General features: G+C 37.8%; 1 protein-coding gene across 3 annotated transcripts in view; it reads right to left on the minus strand.

Moving 5' to 3' along the window:
- The window catches only part of LOC135207904 (inositol polyphosphate 5-phosphatase OCRL-like), a 60,227-nt gene continuing 42,320 nt past the window's right edge, over positions 1-17,907 (minus strand). For all 3 annotated transcript variants that reach the window (XM_064239833.1, XM_064239832.1, XM_064239831.1), the window contains exons 9-14: positions 13,825-13,960; positions 4,461-4,640; positions 4,201-4,297; positions 2,001-2,138; positions 718-815; positions 1-153 (exon numbers count right to left, since the gene is read on the minus strand). In XM_064239833.1, the coding sequence (XP_064095903.1) occupies positions 1-153; positions 718-815; positions 2,001-2,138; positions 4,201-4,297; positions 4,461-4,640; positions 13,825-13,960 (802 nt within the window). The remainder of the gene's footprint in view (positions 154-717; positions 816-2,000; positions 2,139-4,200; positions 4,298-4,460; positions 4,641-13,824; positions 13,961-17,907) is intronic.

Genomic DNA, 17,907 nt, shown 5'->3' on the forward strand with positions numbered 1-17,907 from the left:
TTACCTAATTTCAATAATTTCCTTTTGAAGACCTGGATATGTAAAAAGACCCTCCACCTGCAGTGCATGTGAATGAAGGTGATCAACCAAATACCACAATTCCTTTGGTACTGCATATGGCATTTCACTCAGGTCCTTTGGTTGTTTGCTTTCCTGTATGACAACATGGTGTATGGAATTAAATGTAGTAATTGTTTTGATATGTCAAAACAAACCCCAGAATCTCCTCTGTACAAGTTAAAATCACCAAAGAATCAATGAAGATTAGTGTATTTCATGGGTTTATAAAGCACTCATATATTCAGTCAACATCACATGTTTACCATCAGAAGAGGAGGGGAGTATTAAGAAATGTTTTCTTCTGTATCTAAGCTGCTTTAGTTTTCTATGGCAAATGACAGTAGATTTAAAAAGATTGTTCCTGCTGTACTAGCTGCACATGTTGTCCAAGTTTATTCTGCCACCTGATTTTCTGTAACATTCCTGTCTGAAATAGGGGATATTATATGCCCTCAAGTCTTCTACACCACCAAAAATGGTAGTACCTTCACTTAACAGATGCTTTGGGGGCCTGACTTTCTGATATATAACGTCTGTCAAGTAACACAGACCCTATATTATAGCCTGCTATTCTACATAATTCCTAATAAAACTACAAATGTCTGTTATGTCGAGGTGTTACTTTTGGAAAAGATAATGACAATAACTTTCACTTACCAAATCTATCAGCCTTGCCATGGGAACTTCTTTAAATGGTTTGTTCATATGAACAAGGGCATTAATAGATGATCCAAAACAGCTCCTCTCATAATCACCTGCAAAAGAATATAAAATTAAAAAATTATATAAACTTATTAAACTTAGAAAACATTTCAAGTAAGTTCTTCTTTGTCAACTTTGGGGATAACACAAGGTCAGCCCTAGAGTTAAAATAGATTTTCCCAGCTGGGGAGGACTGTGACTGGGTCAATCTCCAGGATGAGGATCTTAGGAAAGACTCGTAGCTCTACAGCCTGTGCCCCATCGCAGAATTTAAAAATGGATTCTGGTCCTACTGTCAATCTTACCACAGAAGGTCTAAACATTGAGTGCCTGAACTCAAGCAGCCTGAACACTAAACTTTACACCAATGTTCACTTTGGTTATCATCCAAGAGACTGACTGGATGACTGACTGGCAATGGAAGTGTTGTCCAGAGCAAAGCTGTGTAGGTATTAAGTAGTTTAACCAGACCAGTGAGCTAACTGTAATACAAATGTCCATCAGGAATGGAGGCTGGAAATCCATCAATGCCTTGTCTAGTATTCCCGTTTTTATTTTTCCAATATATTTCTACTGTCACTCTTCCTCCATTTTCTACATTTACCTACCATATGCAAAACACCTATCAATTTGCCTGTCTATTGATTTTTTTACACCTTAAAATACATGTTAAACAATATCCATTTTCTGTGATATGAAGTTCCAAACCTCATTTTACCAATTCCCCAACTCATCTCTTTAAAGATGAGGTATCTCCACCCATTTTAGCTTAGCCCTAAATTGTCTAATGTACAAAACAGGCAACTGCAATGTCAAGCATTAGTATATGATAGATGGAGTTATGATGAGAGAGAGAGAGAGAGAGATAAAACAAGTCTCTAATATACTGCTTGTTTCTTAAAACTTCTCACTCATTTAGTCAGTTCCCTCATCCCAGCCCTGCTAACCTCAAAGCCTCATTTCCAGATCACAAAAATGTAACAAAAATGACCTTATCCAGAAAGGTGGATTATGAAGGTTTTTCTTCTTACTTTTTAATCCTAGTTTTTCTTCTTACCTTTTAATCCTATAAACTTCTAGTTATCAATAAATTAGTAATTCAGAGCTGTGAAAAAATCATGATGATAATTCACATATCATATAACATTAGTTTGTCGCTGTGCATTATTTTCTTTACATTAGTCATTTTTAAATTGGCAGCAATGAACTCTAAATTCCTAAAGATGTCAATACTGTACCTGTTATAGTAATGAAGAGATCCTTTCCGCCATCCAAATGTAAAACTAAAATGTCATATAGCTTATCATGGCCTGAATTTAAATGGGCAGCTGTTCTTTTATCCACAAGTACTTCAAGAACAACATCACACTTATCCCCTGAAAAAAAAATCAGCAGTCAAAGGTTGGATATACACATGGTTTTGTAACAAAGTATAGTTGGGTCACTGACAAGATATTTAATTGCAAAAAGCTCTATTCCAAATTTCTCAAAACTTAAAATACAATGAAACATCAAAATTAAGAAAAAAATTATGCAAATAAAGCACCGACTATGTAGTCATTATTTAGGCAATAGGTTAATCTATGGAATTAAAATAAAAAACTTTCATGAGCATATCTCACCGGTAATTTATGTTTCAACCCTCCTTATTCAACAAACATTCCAAACCTGAAAGCACTTACTCAACTAGTATCTACATTTCCATTTTTAAAAAAGATTACCAATGAGGGGGGTAGCACTATACGGGCATGTCACTTGCTGCATTGTAGGCATTACTAAAGAGTATTTGCAGCATCCCTTCTGTCTCTTTTACTTTACCTCCATTCCTGCTTCCTTTTCAAATCTTTCTGTCAAACTTTAATGAACTTACTTCTTAGTGCAATTGTGAGATTTCTCCCAATTCCACCTTTAGATCCAAGAACTTCATCTACTTTATTTTCTGGATCTCTTATCTAGCTGTCCAACCACTCCAATTCCCTCTTTTCACTACCTCGAAAACTGTATGGCCCCATTACAATTAAGATTGTCATAAAAAATGAGTAATGTCAAAAAGTGGGAAAATCATTAAACATTATGTATCACAGGACAGCTAAAGTAAAATTCTTCATCATGATAAATAAATGCTTTACCATATCAACTATATAACCTGAAAACTTTCAAGAAAGACAGCCTCACAGAGGAATTTCCTCACTTTTAACTCAAGTTCCTGCTCCCAGTTTTAAGATATCGGGGATTTTACATTAAATAGGCATAGAAGAAGAAACCATGTCTAGAAGTTCCACCTACAGTGTGCCCTGAATCAAGTACTGTAGATAATACTACAGACTCTTCAAATAGGTCTTAATTTTTATTTTTTATCCTTGGACTTGCCTTAAGTTGCTGTTTGGCTCTAGCTTTTCCTCGCTCAAATTTTCACCTAACATTTACAGTATAACAAATCCATTCAGCACGCTCTATGACAGTCTAGAAATTTAAGTAGGTAGTAATGTTAATTAGTACTTCATAATAATAATGTTTCAACAAATAAAATAGCTTCCTCAGCAGCATTAATCTTTCCAATTGGTCTTATTCTTCCTCATTGCAACTTCTTTAAAAGGGCAAAAACACATTATGGTTTTTTTCATAATACATAAAAAATTTACATTGTGGACACACCAACATTAATGTTTTGCCATTTTCATGAACATCGGCATGGCCAGCCGTATGACTGAGTATGCTTGATTAAAAAGGAGTTCTCATAATTTTTATTTGGATAAACGTTTAATATTTTCATTTATGTACTGCGTAATTATTTCTAAACTTTTTATAGCAGCATTTTTAACATATTTCATAAATTCTCCTCATTTACTTACAATCTTTTTCAGTTAACCCAGCTTTTCGTTGTGCTAATATCATGCCTATTTTGTTCATATCTATAGTGTTACCACCTTGTCCTTCACCATGTAAAAGTGTGCATCATCTGTGATAACTTTACACCTTATTTCATGTTTTCCTTAATTTGTGATCTTTCAATATTGCATTTTCATGTAATGCATCCCTTTATTTTTTGCCAAAAATCATGTGAACTTCATAAGTTTGTAACTGAATAGGCTGAGCCACATCTGCATTATCTTCCTGAACTGATCTTCAGGATTTTGTTTTAAATGAATGATAAATGCAGCAAGACAAGTTAAAAGAAATCTGATAGTGACAAAAAGATCAAACTAATGAAAATAAAAATCTGCGAGCACCATTGCTGGAAGCCGAAGGGACATTGCAAAAACCTCTGGTATTATATGCCGTATGATGTAAAAGGCACAATGCATGCACTGACACCACTCATGTTAGAATGCAATTACGTAAATGTATACTAACCTACTAGACTAACTACATGTAAATTTCCTTACCTATCTTTATTGGTGCAAATAGTTCTAAACAAAAATCATTAGAAGAGCTTACCAGGCATCATAAAGTTGATATATGGTCGAATAGAAAGCCATGGCTTGCAATAAGTTGTATCATTTAATTTTTTGATGAATTCAAACTGCACAGGAACCTGGAACATTTTTTTTATTAACAACTAGCTGAACAGCAGCTTACACGAATAGGAATAAATTATTTCAACTAAATTCTCAATCACAATTAACCTCCTGAAAACCTGTATTCTAGCTCTATATTTCAGTGACATTTCAAATACAGTAAACCAAAATACTTCATACCTGTCCAGTATTGGCAATGGTGAGGTATTTTGTTTGAGGATGTAAGAACTTCACTGGCTCAAGAATAACTTCTGTAGTATCTACTGTTACTTGTGGCAAGAATTCATTCTCAAGTTTATCTAATTTCTTCATTACCTCTTCATAATTACGACGATAGCGTCGTGTGTCAATTACCTTGATCTGAAAAAATACAAAAATTTGAAAGCCATTTTATCTTTTCCAAAACAAACCCATTAATGCACTTATATTGCTGATAAATTTGAAAATCCAGCACAATATTGAATTTTGCACTTAAATAATACACATTATCAGCCTTACTTCAAAGCCAAATGTATTTTAAAAGATATCAATGTTTAATCCAACTACTCAGAATTGGTATCTGTAAGTTTCACAACTTCCAGGAATATCAATGCATATTCTGTATTTCCTGTAACAGTATGATACGATGTATTTAAGTTTGTGCTTTTTGTCAAGTTTTAAAAGTACAGTTTGCCATGTCCTTTATTCCATTGGGATGATCTTTCTTCAATGTATGACACACACTAAATCCAACACTTCCCACCTGCTCTCAACTGCATCACTTACCAGGCTTGGTAACAGACCAGAGGATGTGTGGGATTAAGTACTACTTTAACGCAAGGAGAGACAGCATTCTACAAGTAAAGTTGCTGTTGCTTCCTTGTTGAATTCTTCACTAGTAGTAGTTAGTTTGGAAATGTTACGGGATCTTAGAATTAAGGAACATCAGTCTTTTTAGATATCTCTATAGCATTGCCTGCTTTACTAGGTGACTGTATGCTCTTCCATTGCTGGCTGCTTATATACCTGTCACTAGCCCATTTTTACCAGTAAACGGACGATCTCTAGATGATGGCCACTTATGGTAAGTGACCACTTGCCACTGCTCTCAATGTTGGCACTTTCTGAAGCTATTCGGTTATGTTAACCAATGTCAGACTTGAGCATAAAATAGGACCCTTGTCCTGAGTGTTACCCTTGATATATTGCTAGAGATACGCTGACTATCCATAAGTTTTACAAGGACTACTGTCCTTATCATCAGGAGAAATAACATCAAAACTTCTATAGAATATTTACATCAGGCTCTTGCTTCATTTAGTAATAACCACCAATCTGGTTTGTTATTGTTATGCTGCCCATATGCATCTCACTGACGGGGCATTAATCCTGGATGCGCATCATGATGGTACATTCGTCAAGGAAACTAATAATAATCAAGATTTATCTCTTGGACCAAGGGAAAGCCAAATAATTGATGGTCTTGATCCACACTCAGGATTAATGGGCCCCCAGTAAGCACCATGCGGGCAGCATAGCCTCAACAAAACATATTGGTCAAGTTGTCTAAAGATCAAGATGTTTTGAATTAGTTATTCCCTCTGATGATGAAAACAGCAGTCCTCTAAAATCTTAAAAATTTTAAGTGTATCTTCGACAATGTATCAAGAATTGCACTCAAGAAACGGGTCTTATTTTAGCCTCATGTCTAACAATGGTAAACATAAGCCTAGTTAGCTGCAGAAAGTGTCAACATTACAAACAATGGAGAGTGGTCACTTACATAAGCAGCATCATTTAGGGGACATGACAAATATTTAATCAATTTTTATTTTTCATAGCTAACAAACCTGAGGTCTTTAACATGATAAATCTTCTGGTGCCAGCTGGAAACAGGTTAAAAAACAATCAGATTGTATGGAATATGTGACAACTGACATATAATGCATAGAAGAGATGGAGAGTGGTCACCAACCATGCATGAACCCCATGATGCATTTAGTCTTTCTCCCAACCCAGGATTACTAGATGGACAGAAAGAGGTGGGCAGTCAACGTTAAGACCTCAGGTTTGTTAGCTATGAAAAATACAAACTGATTACACATTTGTCATTTGTTTATATGCAAAACAAACCTTCAGTATCAATAGGACAGACTCATATTGGAGGGAGGTACAAGAACCCTGAACTGACTGGAGGTTCGGGACAAATGACCAGCCTTCCCAGAAATGAGATCTAAAAAAGGGGTCTAAGCCTGTGAGAGATTACATATACGTATAGGTATCTAAAACTTAGGCCACTGGGTGTAAACACAGTGAGACCTGTCCAGATTCACTGCATCCACAGAAGGCGGCGAGAACTACATCTGTTCAAGCAACAAACTATACTAGCCACAACCAAATGGTTCATTATCACTCCTCGCTCCCCTTGCTGGGCATGGCTTAGTTACATTATAAAAATTAGCACAACACCTACTGCATGTTGTATGGGGGTCATCAAGGTGGAGGCTAGGAAGGAAGAGCACAGGAATCCTGGAGGGATGGGACAAATGCTGACACGCCAGAGACTTCTTAGAATCGATGGAAGAATCCATGGAATCACACAAGGAACACACAGACACCCAAAAGCACAAAAAAGCAGGAAGGAATCACAGGCTATCCAGAACAAAAACCGGCCTGGGAGGAGGAGGGCAAAAGCAAACATCTGCTCTCCAAGGCAGTTGAAGAAAGAGTAAATGCATTGCAGGGTTCATGCATGGTTGATGACCACTCTCCACCTCTTCTAAGCATTAGATGCCAGATGGCCACGATTCCTTGCACATACAATCTTTGATTGTTTTTTAACTGGTTCCCAGCTAGCACAGAAGATTTATCCTATTGTTAAGACTGAAAGTTTGTTCCACATATGAATGTCCATTTACTGGCAAAAACATGCTGGTGAAAGGTACATAAACAGCCAGCAATGACAGAGCATCCATTTTTTTCTCCCTTATAGAACAAAGCTGCTGTGATCTTTCCTGTAGAGAATTGGAAACCTAATGAAGAGGTGTATGTGTACAGTTTTACCAAGAATTATCCATTTGACAAATCTTAAGTTTGATGCTCTGTAGTATATATAGCTTCCCTGTGGAATTCCATTTGGAAGTTTTTATGTAGGTGCCATACAAGTCATGCATTTACCACTTTCTCTAACAATTTGCATGTGCAACTTAAGGAAATTTGTCTGTAATTGAATATATTACCTAGGTCTTTTCCTGGTTTAATGGAAGTGGGAATAATGCCATAATTATTCCCACTTCCATTAAACCAGGAAAAGACCTAGGTAATATATTCAATTACAGACAAATTTCCTTAAGTTGCACAAGCAAATTGTTAGAGAAAGTGGTAAATGCATGACTTGTATGGCACATACATAAAAACTTCCAAATGGAATTCCACAGGGAAGCTATATATACTACAGAGCATCAAACTTAAGATTATGGGAATAATTATGGCATTAATCTAGCCACCTGTGGGGGCAAGCCAGCCTCAATGGGTGCCGGTCCCAAGCCCGGATAAATAGGGAGGGTTGGTGTCAGGAAGGGCATCCGACTGTAAAAACCCACGCCAGAACTAATGAAATGAGTCATGATATTGATGAGAATAGAGCTAGGGCGTACTCTGTAAACGACGCACAGACACATCGCCCTAACTCTGTGACAAGGCGAGGGCTACTGCATCATGAGCGGGTGCAGCTAAAGAAGCGAGCTCTAAATGTGATCAGAATAGGCCAGCTCAATATTGGGTCTATGACAGGAAGAGGAAGAGAGTTGGCAGAGTTGATGAGGATAAAGAGAGTGGACATTTTGTGTGTGCAGGAAACTCGATGGAAGGGTAATAAAGCTAAAGAACTGGGGGATGGCTTCTAGCTAATCTATAGTGGAGCAAATGAGCTGGGTAGGAATGGCGTTGGTGTAGTGTTGTCGGGGGAAATGAAGAATGCAGTGACGGAAGTGAGTAGAAAGAATGACCGCATTATAAGAGTGAAGATATGTTATGGAGGGGAAACTATGAACATCATTAGCGCTTATGTTCCACAAGTGGGCTGCACAGAGGAAGAAAAGAGCCGTTTTTGGAATGAAATGAGTGAGGTAATGCAAGAACTGGAAGAGCAGGAGAGGACTGTGGTGGGGGCAGACTTTAATGGACATGTCGGAAATGAAAAGGATGTAATTGAACGTGTGCATGGAGGACATGGGATTGGGGAGAGAAACCCAGAAGGAGAGAGTATAGTAGACTTTGCCGTGTCCTTTGATATGGCAATAGTGAACACATTCTTCAAAAAGAAGAGGGAGCACTTGATAACATACAGGAGTGGCGGTAGGTGCACACAAATAGATTACCTCCTTTACAATAGATCAAGGCTGGTGGAAGTTAGGAATTGTAAAGTTATCCCAGGTGACCACGTGGCCCCCCAACATAGGCTCCTTTGTATGGATTTAAAGATGAAAAGAGAAAAGAAAACGAAAACGAATGGGGTAAAGAAAATCAAGTGGTATAAATTGTTAGGGAGGGATAATGATAAGAAGAGAGAGTTCAGGAGAAGAGTGCTGGGAGAGGTTGATCTGGGAATTGAAGATGTGGGAGAATGGTGGAGGCATAATGCATCAGTGATTAGAAGACATGGAAAGGAGATACTAGGGGAAACATCTGGAATAGTATGGGAGGAAAAGCAGAGCTGGTGGTGGGGAGAAGAGGTGGGGGAAGTGGAAGGGTAAAAGGGAGGCAAAGAAGAGATTTGAAGAGTCACAGCTGCAGGAGGACAGAGAAAGATTAAGAGAAAGAAACAAAGAAGTAAAAAGGGTGGTAGCTCAAGCTAAGGCAAGGGCATATGAAGAGGTTTATAATGAACTGGAAACCAAGGAAGGGTTGAGTAAGATGCTCAAACTGTCAAAAGTAAGAAATAAAAGAACAAAGGACATCACCCATATTAAGCAAATGAAAGATAGGAATGGTACGGTCGTAAAAAAGGAAGAAGACATCCTGAAAAGATGGAAAGAGTATTTCGAACAACTGCTAAATGAAGAAAATGAAAGACTTGTAAGAGAGGATGGACAAGTAACCATGGGAATGGTAATGGGGATATCTAGGGATGAAGTGATACGAGCCTTAAAAAGAATGAGGAATGGGAAGGCAACAGGACCTGACTTAATCCCAGTCGAAGTTTGGAAAGCCTTAGGAGAGGAAGGGGTAGACATCTTGTATGATCTGATGGTAAAATATTCGAACAGGAAAAGATACCAGAAGAATGGGGGAAAGCATATTGATACCTATAAATTTAAAGGTAAAGGTGATGTCCAGGAATGCAGTAATTATAGAGGTATAAAACTAATGTCTCACACGTTGAAGATTTTGGAAAGAATCATAGATAGCAGGCTGAGAGAGGAAGTTAGAATAGGGAAGGAACAGTTAGGATTTATGAAGGGAAGCGGCACAACGGATGGAATATTTTGCATAAGGCAGCTAATGGAGAAATTCAGAGAAAAACAACGAGACCTGCATCTGGTATTCATAGACCTTGAAAAGGCCTATGACAGAGTGCCAAGGCAAGAAACATGGAGATGTTGAGGGAGAAGATGGTGCCGGAAAAGTATGTCATAATTATTAAGGAGATGTACAGGAATGTGTATACTAGAGTGAGGAGTAAAGTGTTGGTGAGACGGATGGATTTGAAGATAGGAGTGGAGTACACCAGGGGTCAGCACTTAGCCCATTCATCTTCAACATCGTGATGGATGTAATGACCAGGGATGTTAGAGAAGCAGTGCCATGGTGCATATTATACGTGAATGACATTGTGTTGTGTTCAGAGGGGAAGGAGGAGTTGGAGGGGAGGTTGGAGAGGTGGAGAGCAGCACTTGAGGAGAGAAGAATGAGAATAAGCAGATAAAAAACCGAATATATGTGTTCTAGTATTACTGAGGACGGTGGAAGTAGCATAAGATTGGGTGGGGAAGAAATAAAGAAAGTACAGAAGTTCAAGTACTTAGGGTCCGTATTGGAGGATAGTGGAAGCATGGACCAAGAGGTGAGACACCGAATTCAGGCAGATGGAATAACTGGAGGTTCTGCATCAGGGGTTGTACTCTGTGACAAGAAGGTCCCTCTGAAATTGAAAGGAAAGTTCCATAGGACAGTGGTCAGACCAGCAATGTTATATGGAACAGAAACGGCAAGTATGAGGAAAACAGAGAAGAAGATGGATGTAGCAGAAATGAGAATGTTGAGATGGATGTCGGGAGTAACAAGGGAAGATAGGATTAGAAATGAGTATATAAGAGGATCGACAAAGGTAGCTGAAATATCGAAGAAAATACAGGAAGGAAGGCTTCGATGGTATGGACACCTATTACGAAGGGAGGAACGTCATGTTGGAAGACATATGATGGAAATGGAAGTGCGGGGTAGAAGGAAGAAGGGAAGACCAAGAAAGAGATGGCGTGATTGTGTAAGGGAAGATATGGAATTGAAAGGTATAAATGAGAATGAGGCACAAGACAGAAATCGATGGAGACCACTCATTCGCAATGGCGACCCCATATAAAAATGGGTTTAAGCTAGGAAGAAGAAAGAGGAATAATTATGGCATTACGACAACATTACGAGAACAAATTTCTGAGCCATAAATGATTCTAAAACTGTAAAATATATAATTTGGCTAATGGTTCTAGACATTTAATAATTTCAATATAAATGTTATATCTCCCAGGAGCTGGTCTGTTACAATTTGAGAGGATGTAATCGAAGTCTTCCATACTAAATTTTCTAGTTTAATATATAGTACTGTATGTCTTTTGTCATTTCAAAATTTTGGTGGTTTTAACTCAGTTTTAGCTTTCATTCTATGAAAATATTCCTTTTTAGGAGAGATTTAAAGAAACCACAATTACACAAATCATCTACCTTCCTCATTAGGAAGGAGATGCAATTCCACTTCAGCTAAAGCCCTTCAATTGGACAATAAACAACTAATACATAGAACTAAAAACTCCCAAAATCTTGTACTAGCAAATCTTGCTATAGCAAACAAGGAAAGAGAACATGAAACAAAATATATGGTTACAGTATTTAAAATAATTTCAATACATGAACCTACTCAAATATAATCATTACTAGTAGCTAAATAGAAATATAAACATCATACAAAAATGCTGGTGTACAACAGTGGTTATTACGGCTATGGATAAAGAGAGAGAGAAGCTCAAAAAATGTTTCAGTTTACACCTTTTCAATCCATAATTAAAAGCCTTAAAAAATTTAAATGTTTCACTTTACAGTGACTCCTACTTAAATAGATATTTGGTTTTATCAAGACATTCATTTAAAAAAACTAAAAAAACTACATTAAAAATACTACGCACATACAAGACCGATGTCTAGCAGTGGGAAATGACAAGGTGATAGGCAGAGTGAGGCTTCAAAAAAGTCCAATGTTTAACATTTTTTTTACACAAAATTAATATAATTTTGAAATATAAAGTTTCCACTTAACACTAAATTGGGCAATATCAAGCCAGTCAGGCATATCAGGATTAAGTGGACTCCAATGTTTTTACATGCTCTTCTTACAGATACACTATAGTATTTATAAATGTCTTTCTCAGTTTACAGAACCAGCTTTTATATTAATTATACTATATTATGTATTACAGCATCTGTATACTATATGTGTTTATCATTCTTAACAAAGACCTACAATACCATAACTTGAAAAATGATTCTTAAAGTACTAAAAATTTGCACGGAAGAGTACTTGTCAACAAATTCTGACTGACAGCTCTGAAAACTAAACTTCCTTTATAATGCCTATGAACTAAAAGTTGATATTCACATAGACGAATGTGGTATTCATTATCAAATAAAAACCTGGCAATTTTTAAATTACATATTCATATGAAACAGAAGTGGCACCAAATCAGAAACATAAAAGGACAGATAAAAAGCTACATTTTGATATGAGAAGTAAGTACTTTGGAAGATGAAGCACATTACAGGTTAATTACCTCAACTTACAGGTTCAAATAGATGAAAATTATTCACATTTGTATCAACATCAGACTGGCCTAGCACTCTTACAGTATTATCATATTAAACAATATATGAGCAACATATGAACAATTGTTTTTTACTATAGTCCAACAGATTTAAACTGATAGATTGTTTACTTCCTTGAGAAAAACCCTGTTGCCAGTTCTCTCTTAACCTTTAAATCGTCCCCTTCTTAAGTCCTCAGCCATCTCCCAACGAGGGAATATTTGGGACAGAAGCTAATGAAACTGACCGTATAAATCCTAATCCGTAAACTCGATCCCTATTCTATTTGCTTATTACTTTTGAGACTATTTATTTTTATATTTGTTATGACTTATACTCTTATATTTTGCCTATCATATTACATATTTTATATGATGATGGTTTTCATTAAAAGTAATAAAAATCAGCAATTGCCATTCAGTATGTATGTCTTATGACATTTTCTTATAATCTTGCCAGTAGATTACTTCTATTTATTCTTTTTTATTATTTGAATTTTCCGTCTGCCTTACTATTCATTTCCTAAACAAGTTTGTAATATTTTGGATTTCATTGCTCTTCATTTTAGGTTTCCCCTTCATTCTAAGTTATGATTTACTTGAATTTCATTTCCTTTTTAATCACGGTCTAATGCGTGTAACAATTTTTATTTTTTATAAGGTTGTTGCACATAAACTCATCACTGGGAGAAAAAAATTATTTACAATAATTATCACAAGAATTGTAATAATATGATTCTATACATAATGTACATTACGAAGAATCTTCGTCGTCAGATGATCTTACTTTAATAACAGCTATCCTTTGCAGCATCGCCTGTTTGCAAGTTTTCGGAATGCTTAACTGCATTTGCCGTTTCACAGCGTGCTTTCTGTAGGAGAAAATCTCATTCTTTTTGGCGCTAGAGTTCTCAGCTAGACCGGGCGGTGGGACTTATACCAAGGGTAGCTTAAGAGATAATTCCTTTAAACTTCAAGGTTTAATAGGCTTGGCCCACCTGCATATCGCCTTCAAAGGTAACAGGAAAAGTGGCAACGTTTTTTGAAACATTTGTCACGTTTATAAATGCGATTTCTTATTTTATTTACAAATAAAATTATAATCACAATATGTGAACGTTTAAGTCCAGCATAACATGCTAAAAACTTTAAACTACCGATTTATTGATTCATGTGTTATAAAGGAAGGCATTTAAAACTGGATACTCGTAAATGTGGCAACAGGGTTTTTACCCAAAGACGAAAACAATCTATCAGTTTAGATCTGTCGAACTATAGTTTGCTTCCATCTACAAGATCTAAGAATATACAACTCTGGGAAGATTTTGGCCTTGATTGCTAGTTCTATATGATTCATAGATTTATATTTAAAAACTTGTCCTAGCAATTGTCCCTGTTTTCAGATAAACGAGGTTCTTTTGTAAGCAAAACAGGGCCAAATGAGACAAAATTCTCAAATTCACATGCAGACAAACATAACAGGCACTCATACTTACCCCAGCTACAAATAAAGCACTGACTGGCTTGTGATCACTTATCTTCAATGACGGATGAGACCTGTACACACGTTGCTTAATAGTATCCCCAAACCATAAAATTCTATCACACCATGCAGGGTCTCTTGCCTTTTCACTGGAAAATATATTGAAATTCAAAGCCAATACTTGACACAACCTCTAATAAAAAAATAACAATAAATCAATCAGCTAAGGAATAAGAGGAATTCCTCTTATACTGCATTGCAAATAGTACAGGCAGTCCCTGGTTATTGGCGGACTCGGTATATGGTGATCCAGTTTTATGGCGCTTGTGTAGCGGCATAAAATCGGCGATTTATGGTGCCATAATAGGCCAAGTTTCAGTTATTGGCACCATAACATACCTAACAGAGGCTCCATTAACCGAAACTCAGTGCTTATCATAAATTGCCGAGTTTTGGTTCATGGCAGTTTTCTCTTATCTCCATCCCGCCGAGAACTGAAGCCCCGCCAATAACTGGGGACTGCCTGTACTGTATTATATGCGCTTTGTCAAAGCTTTACAGCCCTTAAATTCTATACAGAATGCACACAAATGTAAGTTGGAATTCAGACCATGCAATTTTCATTTGTCTCTTAATTATTCATAAAATCAGAAATGGTAATTTCATATCTTAAACAAGGCATCCTGAAAAATCAATTTCAAGATTCAAATCCATAAAATATTTTTCTTTAATAAAAAACATATTGTCTACATTTAGACAGGTGAGCTCAATATTTCTAACTTGACCATTCTTATATTTCATAATTATATACAAGTAAAAATTACTGTACCCATAGCCTCATCTCTGTTCCATATACGCACTTGCCACAGTAATGAAAATCATTATAATGGGCGAGGACTTCAATACCCATATTAGATGGTACTTTACTGAAGAAAAGTATTTAAGCAAACACCATGGTTCATCGCAGCTTGGCTTGAAAAGCCTTTCGCTCCTAAGAGTTGTTGGACAGTCTGAAAGCAGGCAGAGCCAGAGGGGATAGTCCTTGGTGGTATCATTGTTAGTGGGGCTGTTTGAGCAGACTTATCTTTGTGGTAGGAACCATGGAAAGTCTTGAGCAGATCTAGAAGGTCTGGAAATCATTCTTGAGCAGACCAGAATGGTGCAATTAGGGTCATGGATATATTCCAGTGAAACCTGAACTTGTTTATGAACTCTCACACCATCTTGAAAGGTGGAAAGGCATAAAGGTCCTTGTCTGATCAATCTATCAGCATCGCATCTGTTACCCATGCATGTGGGTCCGGGGCTGGAGAGCAGTAAAGCGGGAGCCAGTGGTTCTTGGCGGTCGCAAACAGATCTAGGACTGGTCTGCCCCATAGTCTCCACAGGTCAAGGCACACAAACGTGTCCAACATCTACTCCACAGGGAGACACCAGGATGCTGAATTTTCCTTGAATGAATCTGGACAGAATTCTGATTCGATTCCAATTTGCCCATAAAATGGGCTCTTGCCACTTTGCACAGAGGAAAAAAAAAAAAAAAAAAAAAAAAAAAAAAAAAAGTGCATCCCCTAAGTTTCCTTATGTAGGACAGTGCTGTAGTGTTGTCCAAGTGGACAGTTACTACTTTGTCGTGGATTTGACATGCAAAAGCTAATAGCCCTCAGTATACTGCAGTCAACTCTTTTTATATTTATACGTATGCCATTTCCTTTGCTCTGCATTCCTTATTCCCGAAACCTCCTTGTCAAAGGCATCTGAATAGAACACTAGGTCAGGGTTCAGAGGAAAGAGATTTCCCTTCGAAAGCTTTTCTCTTGACCTCCACCATGACAGATCCTCCTTTATCTCCACTGACACTGGGAAAATGAACGAGTCCAGATTTTTTTTTCTTGTTCCAGTTTATCTAGAGGAAAAACTGAAGGTTCCACGCACATATAACTTTCCCAGCAACACAAACTGTTCTATGGAAGAGAGGAGTCCCAAGAAACCTCATCCATTCCTTTGTGGAGCAAGACTTAAGGGAGAGAAAGTCGTATATACAGTGGTCCCCCCATATTTGCGGGGGATGAGTACTAGACCCCCCCATGAATAGTTAGAACCCGCGAATAGTTGGAACCGCTATAAAAATGCCGAAAACAGCCTATTTTGTTAGTTAAAACTCAAGAAAAACCCACTAAAAATTTTGATACTTGGTTTTTTAAAATAGTTTCATCACAAAAAGTGCATTTTATGATGAAATTAAAAAAAAAAAAAAAAAAAAAAAAAATTAGTGGATATTTCACATAGAAAAATACTGTGAATATGCTAATTTTCAGCAAATAATGCGGGGAAACGTTCCCGAGAGAAATCCGCAAATGTGTGAGTCTGCAAATCCGGAGAATGCAAAAGGGGGGGGGGGGGGGGGAGGGGGGGGGGGGGGTTCCACTGTACTCTTTGAATGTGAAAGTTGATCCTCTTGGGGGAGGTAAAAGACTGAAAAACCACCAAGTTGATGTCCTCATAACCATACTATTTCCTTACAGGGGACTAATTGAGATTTTCTCAGATTTATTAAAAGGCCCAGGTCTTGGGCTAACAGCAGTCTTCTGAAGGTCCTCCATACATTTCCTCTCTGAGAGCAAAGAAGCCAGTCGTCTAAGTAGAGAGAGATCTTTATACCAACTAGGTGTAGCCATTTTGCAATGGGGACTAAGACACGGGTAAACACTTGGGGTGCTGTTGACAGCCCGAAGCACAGTGCTTTGAGCTGGTAGATCTTGTTCTGGAAGACAAACCTAAGAAATCATTTTGAGTCCTGGTGAAAGGGAATATGGAAGTATGCATCTTCCATATCAATGAAAATCATCGTCTCTCTGACGAATGGATGATAATACCAGCTGGTTCGTCTCCATTTTGAATTTGGTCTTTTGAACGGATTCAATGTGCTTACACCTAGTATGGGCCCAGCCCCAAGAGGCTTTGGGAACCACAAACAGTCGGTTGTAAAATCCCAGTGTTCGAGGGTTGTCTACTAATTCTATCACTTCCTATTGTAAGAGGGATGAGACTTCTTGAGAAAAGGGCGAATGAATTTCTGCTGAACTTGCAGAGTAGGCTGTTAAAGCTATTGGGTTAGCGTAGTCCTCTTTCAAGACATTCACCTATCCAAGGCTCTGCCCTCTTTGTTTCTGAGTTCTTCCAAAACTGGAGGAGCCTTGCTCCTACTGGTGTATGGAGGACTATTTCTTCATTGCTTAACTGGGGCCTTAGAGGAAGACTTTTTGATTGATCGAGGAGTAAAGGGAACTTTTCCCAAAGTCCTTGGGAAGGATCTGGGATTCCCCTTGCCACAAACGGGCTGTGCTTGCATGGTAGAAGGGCAGGAACTAGGAGCTGATCCCCCAAGGACATCTCAACGACTGTGCTAGAAGGTCCTGAACAGATTTCTTCTGGAGGTCAGAAGTAACCTGAAGCACCATAGTCTGCGGGAAAAGACGACTGTTGTCCGATGGCAAGTAAAGAAGAGTGGACCTCTGTGCAAGCAACACCCCTTTGATCATAAACAAGCACTATAGCTCTCTTTTCTTTAAGATGCCCAGAGTAAAGAGAGTGGCCAATTCTTGGGATCCATCCTGATCCCCTTATCTAAGCAAGAGAAAAACTCCTAGCAAGTCAGTAATAGAATCTTCAGAAAGCACCAAGCAATCCTTAATCTTATGAACCGACGCTCCTACCAACCAATCCAGAAAACTGTAGACTTTAAAGACTCGGAAGATATTCTTTACCATATGATCCAACTCCGATGTACAAAACAATCTTGGCTGAGTTAAGGCCAGTCTACTGGAGGAGTCTACAGACCGGAGAAAGTCTTCTTGGGCGAAGACAGACACCAAGAAAGAGAGCTTCCCTGTCTCATAACAAAGATGTCTCCTTGTGGAAAGTATAGAAGGAAGGAGATTACAGTTAACTTTCCCTTGCTCTCTCTTCTCCAAGAGCAAAACGTCCACTTCCTTAAATGCCTTCCTAGCAGACGAAGAGAGAACTAGTCGAGGTAATCTAGACATATCTCTAGACGTACCATCGATCTGATTATCCAAAAAAAAAGTTGCAGCTG

This window comes from Macrobrachium nipponense, chromosome 34 (genome assembly GCF_015104395.2).
Source record: "Macrobrachium nipponense isolate FS-2020 chromosome 34, ASM1510439v2, whole genome shotgun sequence".
Lineage (NCBI taxonomy): Eukaryota > Metazoa > Arthropoda > Malacostraca > Decapoda > Palaemonidae > Macrobrachium > Macrobrachium nipponense.